Raw genomic sequence first — 13,557 nt, forward strand, 5'->3', positions numbered from 1 at the left:
GGGAGCCCCCAGAGCCTGAAACGAAAGATTTTTTTTTTGACGGATAACTATTAGACGATCGAAGGTAAAACAAAAAAACTCACAGCGACCAAGAAAAAACACCCAGCCGCGGTGACAGAAGGCAATATAGCACGGAGCAAAAACACAACAGGGCTTCTGGCTCCGCGGAAGAAACAGAACTGAGGACCACGAGGTGGGGATGCGCCCTCTAGTAGAGGGAGAAGGCATGCACATGCGTGGTGCAGCATAGCAAGCTTGAAACTTCAATCAAGTCTCGTTCTGCTACAGTTCTTGTTAGGATCACCATTAAGGGTGTAAGTCTTGCATGGATTTTGGCTGCCCAGGTGCATGACTTTGCATTTTTTGGCATTGAGTTGCCAGGACCTAGACCAGCGCTCCAGTAGGAGTAGGTCGTGCATCAAGTTGTCGGACATTGAATTTGTCTGTTGTGCTTTTGCCCACTACATTGCTTAGTTTGGCGTCATCGGCGAATAATGTTATTTTACCTCGCAGCCCTTCTGCCAAGTCTCATATAAAGATGTTGAATAGGATCGGGCCCAGGACTGAGCCCTGCGGCACTCCACTGATTACCTCCATCATTTCGGATCTGCGCCCCATTTTGGATCTCAGAGCCCTCAACAAGTTTCTGGTCAAAGAAAAGTTTTGCATGTTGACCCTGGCATCCCTGTATCCCCTCCTCGAGCAGAACAACTGGTTATGCTCTTTGGATCTCAAGGAGGCCTACACCCACATTCCCATTCATCTGGCCTCACGTCAATACCTCAGATTCAGGGTGGGACATCTTCATCACCGAGTGCTCCCCTTCGGCCTAGCCTTGTTACCCAGAGTCTTCACCAAGTGCCTGGTAGTGGTGGCCGCAGTGCTCAGGAACCACGGCCTCTAGGTGTTCCCCTCCTTGGACCACTGGCTCATCAAGGATCCCACGTCTCAGGGAGTCATCCTCGCGACCCAGAAGACGATTTGGCTACTACAACATCTGGGGTTCGAGATAAACTTCCCGAAATCCCATCTATAACCTTCCCAGACTCTTCCCTTCATCGGAGCTGTTCTGGATACTACCCAACTCAGAGTGTTTCTCCCTCCCAATTGAGGAGATTTGTAAGGCTGCCATTTGGTCCTCGGTTCACACCTTCACTTCTCATTATTGTCTGGATACCTTCTCCAGACGGGATGGACAGTTTGGCCAAACAGTATTACAAAATTTATTCTCCTAAGTTGCCAACTCTCCCACCATCCCATTGTGGTTAGCTTGGAGGTCACCCATTAGTGAGAATACCTGCCTGCTTGTCCTGAGATAAAGCAATGTTACTTGTAACAGTTGTTATCCAGGGACAGCAGGCAGCTATTCTCACATCCCACCCACCTCCCCTTGGTTGGCTTCTCTGCTAGCTATCTGAACTGAGGAGACATGCCCTGGTCTGGGTGGGAAGGCACTCACGCATGCGCGGTGCTGGCGACTCGAAACTTCGAGTTTCTTCAAGCAAAAATGCTTGTGAGGCGTCCGCAATGGGGCTCTGTTGGATCACATCACCCATTAGTGAGAATAGCTGCCTGCTGTCCCTGGATAACAACTGTTACGGTAAGTAACATTGCTTTATTCCCTAACTTTCCCTGTGGGCTCCCACTCTATCTAATGTACCTGGAGCAATGGGGATTAAGTGACTTACCCAGGGTCACAAGGAGCAGCTCGGGATTCAAACTCACAACCTTAGGGATACCAAGGCTATAGCTCTAACCACTGCACCACACACTCCCACTTTTGTCTTCCCTCCGTGGCCCATGATAAGGTGTCTGTTGAGATGGATAGTGGGCCACACCCGATTGACAGAGGCAGCTGTGGTATGCCGACTTGGTTTGGCTCCTGCAGGATCGGAGGCTTCAGCTACCTTGTCATTCTTGCCTCCTCACACAGGGTCCGATTGCGATGCAGGATATGGACTGCTTTGGTCTTATGACATGGCTGTTGAGCACATGGCTTTGACTAGCTGGGTCTATTTTTTGGCTGCAATTGCTACGTTGCTTCACAGCCTCCACAGAACCCTACACAGTCTGCGCTTGACCCACTAGCTGAAGAACCTGGGGAGCCCCAGTCTGATATGCAGCCTGTCCAGAAAGTTTACTGCCAAGCAGGGAAACCTCCAGAAGCAGACTTTTTCCAAAGGTCTGTGATCTCCTGCAATCAGAACTGTCCCCGCAGGGAACCTCCACAACACAAGGGCAAAAACTGTGAACACAAAGGCTGAAATTACATAAAACACGAGCAGAAACGACTAGCTCCTAAAGCTTGGCTTGTAGGAAGGAAAACTGATGCCAATCTTCCCTTCTCTGTTCTGTACTTTGATACAATGTAGTTCTTCCCCCTGTCCCTATCCTTTTCTGTTTTCTTCCTTGTTGTTTGTCTCTGTATTAATATGTACAAAATACTGTTAGGTTTTAAAGTCTTATTGTTATATTGTGACTTATGTTATACCTCTCTTATTTTAAGTTTAATTATTAGACATAAACTGCATTGAAGCTTGATTTGGAGGTATAACAAACTTATTAAACTTGAAGAGGAGGGATAGGTTTAAGTTTCTGAAGTTTGAGGCTTCCTACAAAATCCTAGCGGGTAGATGGAAATAACCCTCTGCTCCCGGAATAAAGAGTGACTGTAGAAGAATTGGCCTGTATCTGCCATCATATTTCTGTGGGGTAGGTCAAAGTGGTAGTGTACTCTGGCACGTCCCTGATGAAATCATCAGAGACGCGGCAGAGCAAATCAGGGCAGTAGAAGGCCCTGAAGCAGTGTGTGTAGAGTGCTGTGGACGCTGCTGGAGTCAGCAGGTTTGTCGGGACCACGCGACGGGGCGGGTGGCAAGGGACTAAGTGAGCCGGTCAGATGGTGGGCAGGGATGGGAGGAGCAATGGGGGTTCAGGTGCGTTGAGGAAGGGTGTGACGCTTTTGGAATGGCTTCCTTAGTTGTTTTGCAAAGTTTATTTTTTAGTTCAAAATCGTCATCGCGGCTCATCTCTCGATCCCCGTCTGCATAAAATAAACTTTGTTCATCAAGTAAGTGTAAGGCAGCTGGAGCCGGCAAGCCCGCACATCACCTTGAGGTCTGTGAGAGAGAGATCCGTTGTAAGCGCGCATGCGCACTCCTGCTGATCACAGACCTACAGATTAGGGAACACGGTAGTAAGAGTGCGCATGTGTGCTTAGCATTTTATTATTATAGATTAACACAAACCTTAATATTTTCCGTTACGAGTTTGGAGAACCGATTCTTTTTCTCTTATTTTTATTTATTACTCTGAAAGGGCAATAGCTCTTTTTTTTGCATCTTTCAAGTTGGCCCACTGTTCTTCCCATCCAATTAACTCTTTCTTCAGGAATGCCTCCATGCTAGTACAGTCTGTACATTTGAAATTCAGAACTTTTTGAGTTTTGTGTGGCCATCCTTCACTTTGGCTGTTTCTATCAAACCCAACTGTATGATGATTGTTACTTCCTAGGTGGGCCCCCACATGGACAGTAGAGACACTTTCTCCATTTGTGAGCACCAGAGCCGGTCCAGGTAATCCCCCGGCTTAAGAACAAGTTACGTCTTTACGTCTGTTCTTAAGGCTAGGTAACCGAGAACTTGTACATTTTAGGATTCTTGCTGCTTCGCTCCCAGCTGCCAAAAGAGCCAACTGTCCCTACCATTGCTCCTTCTAAGGCAGTGGTTCTCAACCCTTTCCTGGAGACTCGGGGTTTCAGGATATCCCGAATGACGGTGCATCAGAAACAGCAACCATGAAGACTAGAAAACACAGCCCTAAGACGGAAGAAATTCGAGCGCCACTCACAGCCGAGTGGAACAATCGACTAGTCCCTCGACCCCCGCCCCAAAAAGCAACCAAAAGCGAACTAAGCCAATCCGAGAAGCCGACTTCCTGGCGTCGTCCTTAACGGTCTCTGCGCGTGCGCGCGCGCGCTGCCTTTCAGTTCCGGGGCGCGCGGGCAGTGGGCGCGAGGGCTCGAGGATGTCTCTGCGCGAGTACGAACGGCACTGCGCCTCCGTCAGCTCGGACTTCGGCTGCAGCGGAGACAGCGAGGCGGGGGGCGCGCGGGCCGCGTACGGCGCCGAGCAGGAGGAGCTGCACTACATCCCCATCCGCGTGCTGGGCCACGGGGCCTACGGGGAGGCCACGCTGTACCGGCGCACCGAGGTGAGGGCTCCGCTTCAGTCCTGAATCCACCTCATTTTGACGAAATTGAGTGAACTAGTTTTGCAGTGAACGAAGAAACAGAGAACCACTGTCTCCTACTGCCCCACACTTTCTTCACTTAGCTCCACTGCAACACTCTGTAAGAAAGGATTGCTCCTGTGGCACTCCACAGCTTCCTTTCAAATGCACATGTAGGTCAGATCAACTCTCTTCCGCCATAGTGCTGGGACAGAAATCCCACCCATCCCCATAAAAAGCAGCACACGCTTTCAATTCCACAGTTTCTTTTGCTGTTTTCCTTGTGGAATCCTTTTTTTGTTTTCTGTTCAGGTAATTCACTTATAAACCCCCTCTTTTACTAAGGCTGACCTGTCCATGGTCCATGGACCAACCCTGCTTCCAAAGCCTTCCATCCCTGTGGGAGTCCCATTGCCTAGAGGGGGGTCCCCGTGGGAGTTCCTGGGTTAGGGGGGGATTCCTGCGGGAAACCCCGCAATCCCCGTTCTCGTGCAGACCTCTACTGCAGACACCATTACTTTAATACTCTAAGTCTCTTTATTTTATAGGCTGTGAATGTATCTTTCCTGTCTTAATGGAGTTCCTTTCCATTTTTTAAAATGACTTCATATATTTTACACCAGTTAGGGGGAGATGTTCACAACTTAACGTTGCTTTTAACGCAAATGCTAATCCAGTTCCAGCTGGTTCAGTGTTCATGTATTTTAATGGCGGATTATCAAAATGGCATACCATGATCTTTTCTGAGCTTTCTAGCAGTGTCCGATTCTACTATACAAATGGTCTCATCAATATTTCTGAATTTTGAGTTCACACCAGCTGATGTTTACAGAGAACTTTCAAGACTCAAGGTGAACAAAGCCATGGGACCGGACAATTTGCACCCAAGAGTGCTCAGAGAGCTATGCGATGTTCTGGCGGAACCGTTAGCCATGCTCTTCAATCTCTCCCTAAGTACGGGGAGAGTCCCCCTGGACTGGAAAACAGCTAATGTCGTTCCTCTGCACAAAAAGGGTTGCAGAGCAGAGGCTGCGAATTACAGACCAGCGAGTCTCACATCAATAGTGTGTAAACTCATGGAAACTCTACTTAAAGGTAAATTAGACACGATAATGGATGAAGGGAATCTAAGGGATCCCTGTCAACATGGATTCACCAGAGGCAGGTCATGCCAATCCAATCTTATAAGCTTCTTCGATTGGGTGACAGGAAAGCTAGACCTGGGAGAGTCTCTGGACATAGTGTACTTGGATTTCAGTAAAGCTTTCGACAGTGTCCCACACCGTAGACTATTAAACAAGATGAAATCGATGGGTTTGGGTGAGAAACTAACTGCATGGGTCAGGGATTGGCTGAGTGGAAGACTTCAGAGGGTGGTGGTCAACGGCACCCTCTCTGAGACATCAGAGGTGACTAGTGGAGTGCCGCAGGGCTCAGTCCTGGGACCATCCCTTTTCAACATATTCATAGGGGACCTGACCCGGGGGCTTCAGGGTAAAGTAGCACTGTTTGCCGACGATGCCAAACTGTGTAACATAGTAAGTGAAAGTAACCTCCAGGATAGTATGACACAAGATCTGATCACGTTAGAAAACTGGTCCTCGACATGGCAGCTAGGCTTCAACGCTAAAAAATGTAAGGTCATGCATCTCGGCAGAGGAAATCCATGCAGAACATACTCCTTGAATGGAGAAACGCTAGCTAGGACTTCAGAGGAAAGGGACTTGGGGGTAATCATCAGTGCAGACATGAAGGCTGCCAAACAAGTAGAGAAGGCCTCATCAAAGGCAAGGCAAACGATGGGATGTATTAATAGAAGCTTCGTCAGCCGTAAACCTGAAGTCATTATGCCACTCTATAGAACCATGGTGAGACCCCATCTGGAATACTGTGTGCAATTCTGGAGGCCACATTATCGGAAAGATGTGCTTCGAGCTGAGTCGGTCCAGAGGATGGCCACTAGGATGGTCTCGGGGCTCAAGGGTCTCTCATACGAAGAAAGACTGGGCAAACTGCAGCTCTATACCCTAGAGGAGCGCAGGGAAAGGGGTGACATGATTGAGACATTTAAGTACGTCACGGGTCGTGTCGAGGTGGAAAACGATATATTCTTTCCCAAGGGACCCTCGGTCACAAGGGGGCACCCGCTCAAACTCAGAGGAGGAAAATTTAGTGGTGACACCAGGAAGTATTTCTTCACAGAAAGGGTAGTAGATCACTGGAACAGACTTCCGGTGCAGGTGATCAAGGCCACCAGCGTGCTCGACTTCAAGAATAAATGGGATATCCATGTGGGATCCCTACGAGGGTCGAGTTAAGGAACTAGGTCATTAGCATTCAGACTTAATGGGGTGGGTCAATAGAGTGGGCAGACTTGATGGGCTGTGGCCCTTTTCTGCTGTCATCTTTCTATGTTTCTATGTTTCTATTTAAATGAGCACTTCGGTCAATTCTTAATCATCAACAAGTGATTCTCCAAGTGTGGTGTTGGCTTTTAGCGAGCAGAAATCAGGGACTGGTTCGGGTATGCCGGTACTATGCCACCACTGTGAAAAGCACATCTCTGTCATGTGTTTTGACTTTGGCTAATGAAACAAACAAAAATAATTAAATTAAAGTAATTGTAAATGTCCCATAAATGAGAAGAGAAAAGATGGCGTCCTGAGCAGAGCACATATTGGAGTGCTCTCCGTCTATGGGGTAACTTTTTCGGATTAAATACTTTTTCTTACATTAATTAATGCCCAAAAGACATGGGAAACAGAGGGGATTACCCCCACCTACCTCTGTTAGCTCCATTATGCGACAGACTGTAATGACATCGTTTACAGTCCAACCAACCAATATGGGCGGATCCGCTGCTGAGTTTGGAGATGGACTCAGCTTGGACAGCGACTTGACGCTGAGCCCAAGAGAACCACATATGCCCCCAATGCCTGGAGAAGTGTTGGAAGACCGGTCGCTGTTGGGAGGCTCCCCGAATTGGAGAAGCCGCTGAGATCCGACGCTGAACCGGAAGTGCTAACATCAACGCCGACGCAGACTCCTGCCGGGGAGTCGCAGCATTCTGGGGGCATTTCATCTCGATTTGCAAGTGGTAGGGAGGATGAGGGAACCCAGGATTTGGCACCTGGAGGAAACGCTGAGGAGAAGCTGGCGGTTATTTCCCCCTCAAGCCACTTGTGAGACCTCAGGCGGTTACACTTGACTCTATCTGGATGGCGTTGGAGAACCTGCACTCGGTATGTGCAAACTTTGTTTCAATAACATTAAATTCAACTTCTAAGATAGCCCTTTTGGAGACATCATTACAGCAGCAACAATTAGAGATAAAGAACTTAGAGAAAACAACAATTGAAACTAAAAATTTGATGACTAAACAAATTTCAGACAAAATGTTATTACTGAGGAAGATTGAAAACCTGGAGAATCAACAGAAAAGTTTGAACTTGAGACTTTTAAATTTTCCAATAGCCAAGTTTATGTCACCCCGGGAAACTTTTAGGAATTTCATGATGACTACACTAAAGATATCAGAATCTGATCTTCCACCAATACAAAAAATTTATTACTTAAAGAAAAGTTCAATTAAAGAAGGAGAATTAGGGAGAGGTGGAGATCAGATGGATCTAACTGAGATATTACAATCATCTGATATTGAAATAGAGGGTCAGGCTACTTTATTAGTCTCTTTTGTTTTTCGTCAGGATAAGGATATGTTACTGAAATTGTACTTTAATTTGAAATTAGTATCCTATTTGGGAGGATGAATATATATGTTTCCTGATGTCTCAAAATGGACACAATCTAGAAGAAAATAATTTCTATCATACCGTACGAAAGTGATTTCGTTAGGGGCAGTTTTTCAGTTAAGATTTCCCTGTAAATGTTTGGTTTCTTTTTGGAAGGTAAAGGTGTCTCTACGCACCCGGATTGAATCAGGATGAATGTGGGGTTAATTGATGGAAGGTTGTACTGCTCTCTTTTTGTCTTAGAATTTTAATTTAGGTTAATGTCCCTGCCCCAAGGGATTGGTTTCTTTTTCTTTTCTCCTTCTCCTGTTGTGAACTATCTTGAATGTAATATTATCTTTTGTTAACTTTTGCTTATCAGTATGTACTGATTGCATTGTATTTCAGTTTTTCCTTATCATTGTGATGTAATGATAATTTGAAATGATAAATAATTAAAAAAAAAAAAATGTCCCATAAATTATAGTAATTGTAGTTTCTTGTACTATAGACTCTGGAATCTTCACCAGAGGGTTTGTGTATCCTCTCTAGCTCTGAGCTGCAGGTACTCCAAAACAAACTTTTAGCCCCTCCCTCCCTAGGTATATACATCCTATCACATGCCTTAGAATTCCAGTCTGTTCCTGCAGTTCTGACTGCTGATTTATCTTTTCTGCTCGTGCTTCATTTTACATTTCTAGTTCTTTTATTTTGTCATTTGGTGTGGGTTGCCCTTGTGCTGTGGATTCACCCTTCAGGGACATCCTTTGGCGAGAGATCGCAGACTTTAGTATTTACTTCATCTGCTTCTGAGGGGGCACTGTTAGCAGAACTGCAGTAAACCCCTTAGACAGCCTGCAGGTCAGATCGGGTCTCCGGGATCGGGAGCCACCTCACCCTTGATTCATCCGCATCAGGGTAGAGCGCAGGCTGCTGCGGTTACGTGGAGGTACGCCGGGATCGGAACCGGATCACATATCTTCCCTAATTTTGCTGTGATGTCCAGAAAGTCCCTGTCTGGGGTGATTGAGAAGGTAAGGTGGTCAGAAGATCTGAAATCCAGTTTTTATCAGCTCCTGAGATATCTCTCTGCTTGCTCTGTGTTAGCTGGCTGCCATTCATTTCTATTGCAGCACATGTCTCTGGGTTCTCACAAGTTTGGTGATTTTGGGGGGGGGGGGGTCCTAAAAAGGTTTTTTTGGTGGTTTCCCTGCATGCCCTAGCCCCTCCCCCACCTGAAAAATCACTGTTTTTCCGGGTTTCCAGTGATTTTCCCGGGCCGTTTTAAGGCAAAATCGGCACCCATGGGGGCCATCTTAGATTTTTTTTTTTTTTTTTGGAACTTTTAAAAGTATATTTTTTGCCCTTAGATATTTGTAACAGCTTCTGAGTGCTGCACTGCACATGCGCGAGTGCCTTCCCGCCCGAGTTAGGGCGCGCGTGTCTCCTGTGAGGAACCTCAGTTCAACGTTTTCTGTGGAGCCAAGAAGTCATCTGTACTTCAGCTCTGCAGCCTTTGTTGCCTTCTCTCAACGCGGCTTTTTTATTTTTATTAAGTCACTGTGCTTGCGTTTCTCTCCGTTTTTTCTTTTGTTAAAAAAAAAAAAAATTTAATACTTATTTTATTTTTATATTTCTTCTGGCCAGCGGCCTTTTGGCCTAGGCCTGGTCGCTCACCTCGTTCTATATGTCGGCCTTTATTTTTTCTATGTCCTGTCCTCTAACCGGGTTCAAAAAGTGTAGCCAGTGCAACAAGACCCTTTCAATCACTGATCCTCATAATCGGTGTATTGTCTGCTTGGGTCCTGCACACTGTCCCGACGCTTGTTCGCGCTGTGCTACCCTTCGAACCTCGGGCACTTCGTCAGCACTGTGCCAAGCTCCTCCAACTTTTTGGCACGATGGACCAGCCGGCTGACAAAGCCTCGGCTTCGGGGTCGGCCTCAGCCTCGACTTCAGCCTCTGCCTCCACCAAGGCCTCGACTCCTTCGGCCTTGGCGGCACCTCCTCTGAAGACCTCGACGGGTAAGTCTCCTGTCTCCTTCAGGTACCATTCCTAAGAAGCCTCCAGAGACTCAAGGCATCCCAGGCCGTGCCTACGGTCCTGCCAGTCTCTTCGAGACCTCCAGCTAAGTGTGCCTCCAAGCATCAGGAATACTCAACCTCGAGGTCGCCCTCCTTGGAGCGCACTGCTGCACCTTCAAGACCTGATCCCTTTGCCTTGGTGCCCATGTTTGAGGACGTGTTAAAAGCCATTCTGACCACGCAGATTTCCTCGGTCATGGCTCAACTCCTCCCGTCCTCGACCCAGATTCCTCTGAGCCAGCCTGAGCAGCAGTCTGAGATCCTGGTGGAAGCACCTTGAGGCAAGCCTCGGAAGTCTTGCCGGTTCTCATCCAGTTACTCCTCACCTACTCGGACACAGTCTCCTCGACCGAAGCATCGCCACTAAAGAAGCCTTCGCCTTCTTTGGAAACTGAGACTTCTATGCCTCGTTTATGCAAGGCTCCTGAGACTTCTTCCAAATCTAAACACAAGTCTCGAAAAGCTTTACACCGGTTGCTTCTTTTCGAAGTCTGTCGAGGTTGAGGACTCCTCCATCGAGACCGCCTCCGAGGGAGTTTTTTCCTCCTGCCTCGACCCACTCTGTTCCACGAACCCCGGGAACTTCACCATCAAGGGTTTTGAAGCGCAAACACTCACTGACTCCTCCTCATGCAGGTAGTGCAGCTTCCTCCATCACTGTGCGCCTGGACTCGGAGTCTCTATCTCAGTATTCCAGAGAGGCTTCTTCCTCCTACTTCTGCAGTGCCTCAACCTCGAAGTCTGCCTCTTTTGCCAGGATAATTTTCAACATGGGGAAAGCTTTGCAGCTGGATCTCCATTCTGATTCCAAATACACTCCTGAATACTTGGCGGATATGGAGTTGCCTCATCCACCCAAGTAAATCTTGGGCCTTCCTATGACTCCAGTTTTGAAGCAAACTTTCATCAGGAATATGGAAATAGAGAATGACACGGGGAAAAAATCTGTCCCCGTCCCCGGCCCACCATCCTCTGCACCGCCCCGTCACCACCATTCCCTTCACCGCCCCGTCACCGCCATTCCCTTTCACCGCCCCGTCACCGCCACTGCCATCCCATTCACCGCCCCATCACCGTCCCCGCAGCATCCATATAAGCCTTAGTACTGTCAATATTTAGCTTATTCCTTTCTTATAAATCAAAGTTCCTGCTGCTGAACTAGAGAAAGAGATGTTCAGCTGGCAGGGCTTTGTTTATAAATTTTTATCAACACAACTAATATACTACTTTATCCTAAAGCAAAAAATAAATAAATAAATATAATCTTTTTTTCTACCTTTGTTATCTGGTTTCTGCTTTCTTCTCATTCAATTCCTTCCATCCACTGTGTGTCTTCTCTCTGCGTCTTCCATTTGCTGTTACTGTGCCTCTCCCTTCACCCTCCCCCAATTGGTCTAGCACCCATCTTCTTCCCTCCGCTCCCCCATAGTCTGGCATCTGTCTTCTTCCCACTCTATTTTCCACATTTCCCTTCAGGGTCTGTTCCTCTCTACCATCTTTCAGTGTCTATTCTATTCCTTTCCACCACCACCACCACCCTTCCCTCCCTCCTTTACCATCTGTTCCTTTCTACTACCCTTCAGCTCCTCTCTTGTGGCCTATCTATCTACCTCCCTCCCTCTTAACGTGGCACGTTACAATGTAATTTGTGCAAGCCGCTGGAGCCTGCGAGCTCTGTCTCTGTCCCATTCCCACAAACCACCTCGCTTCTGTGTTCCTATTTTCCCCATTTCTAATATCTCTCCTATGTATCTGCCATTGCCCCCCCCCCTATGTCCATATACCATCCCCATGGCATGTCCCCTTTATGTCTGTCCCTATGCCCCATGCACATAATTTCCCCTCTTTCTGTTACCTTCCTCTGTCCAGATTTCCCCTATCTTCCTCTTCCATACCAGTGTGTCTCTTCTTTTCAACCCCATCTAGCTTCTTTCCCTCTTTCTTCTCCCCCCCCCTGCTTCCAGCATCTGGCTCACCTGCCTGTCTTCCCCTTTCTTTCCTGCTGTGGGTTTTTTTCTTTCCCTCTTCATCCCCTTGGCCCAGAATTTTTTTACCTTTCACTCCCTCCTTCCTAGTATGAGCCGGGAACAAACGCGATCGCACGGTCTAGCAGCCCCCACCTACGCGATCGCAGCGTTTAGCCAGCTCCCTCCCTCCACCTCACCTTATATTCTGAGTTTGCCGGCTTCCTTTTTCCTGAGCCACACGCGTTTAAAAAGACGCACACGCGCGGCTGCACGAGCCCATCAAGCTTCTCCTCTCCTGCAACTTCCTGTTTCCGGTTGCGTCAGAGGAGAAGATTGATGGACTCGCGCAGCCGCGCGTGCACGGCTTTTTGAACGCATGTAGCTCAGGAAAAAGGAAGCCGGCAAACTCAGAATATAAGGTGAGGTGGAGTAAGGGAGCTGGCTAAACGCTACGGGCGGGCGGTGGCTGCGGGGACCGCGCGATCCTTAATGCCTCACTGCGGAGACAAGACCATTCACCGCTCCATGGGCGGTGAATGGCCTTGTCCCCGTCCCCGCAGCGACTGTTATTTTTCTTTCCCCGTTCCGGCGGGTTACCTGCGGCTAAACGTGGCTAGCCACAGGTAACCGCCACCGTGTCATTCTCTATATGGAAACTCCTTATTCCATTACTGCTATTCCATCCAAGCTGGAATCCAGATATCGCACAGTACCTTGCAAAGGCTTTGAAAAATCTCAATTATCCCAGCAGTCTTTGGTTGTGAAATCCTCTTTAAAGAAATCTCATCCATCAAAAATCTATGCAGCGGTCCCTCCAGGCAGAGAGGGCCGTACCATGGACAAGTTTGGACGTAGGTTATATCAAAATTCTATGATGGCTAACCGAATTCTGGATTATAACTACACTTTCACTACTTATTTCAACTACTTCCTCAAATTGATGCCTAAATTCTACCCGGCTCTTGAGGAACAGTGTCTTCCGGAATTCAAGCAGATTATCACAACTCTGTCTCAACTTCGCCTCTTCATGCTACAAGCCACATACGATGCCTTTGAGCTCTCTTCCAGGGTCTCTGCCTTTGCAATAGCCATGCGTTGCCTAGCCTGGCTCCGCATTGTTGATATGGACCCCAATTTGCAGGACCGCCTTGCCAACTTGCCTTGCCAGGAATGTGAACTGTTTGATGAATCCATTGAAGCTGCTACGAAGTGCCTCTCTGAACATGAGCGCTCCTTTGCTTCGTTGATTCGGCCGAAGCCTAAGACTCCTCCTGCTCGGCCATACAAACAACCACCACGTCGTTATCCTCAAAAAACGACGCCGGCTTTCTCTAGGCCTCCACCTAGAAGGCCACCATAACAACGGCAGCAGAAATCTCAACCACCTGCTGCAACTAAACCTGCTCAGTCTTCTTGATGTTCCCAGTCTGAGCATGCCAATCTCCCTACATCAGAATTCTCTTCTGCCCATCGGAGGTCATCTTCACCATTTTTATCCCCAGTGGCAACTGATCACCTCAGATCTCTGGGTTCTTACCATCCTT

At 47.8% G+C, this 13,557-nt stretch overlaps 1 protein-coding gene across 3 annotated transcripts in view; it reads left to right on the forward strand.

Annotated features, from left to right (window-relative positions):
* The first annotated feature begins 3,787 nt into the window (after positions 1 to 3,787).
* The window catches only part of NEK9 (NIMA related kinase 9), a 335,370-nt gene continuing 325,600 nt past the window's right edge, over positions 3,788 to 13,557 (forward strand). Inside the window, exon 1 of one of the 3 annotated variants that reach the window (XM_033951413.1) lies at positions 3,788 to 4,212. In XM_033951413.1, coding sequence (XP_033807304.1) covers positions 4,027 to 4,212 — 186 coding nt within the window. In that variant the 5' untranslated portion in view covers positions 3,788 to 4,026. The remainder of the gene's footprint in view (positions 4,213 to 13,557) is intronic. The other 2 variants (XM_033951412.1, XM_033951411.1) reach the window with 2 other exon arrangements.

Source organism: Geotrypetes seraphini, chromosome 7, assembly GCF_902459505.1.
Source record: "Geotrypetes seraphini chromosome 7, aGeoSer1.1, whole genome shotgun sequence".
NCBI lineage: Eukaryota > Metazoa > Chordata > Amphibia > Gymnophiona > Dermophiidae > Geotrypetes > Geotrypetes seraphini.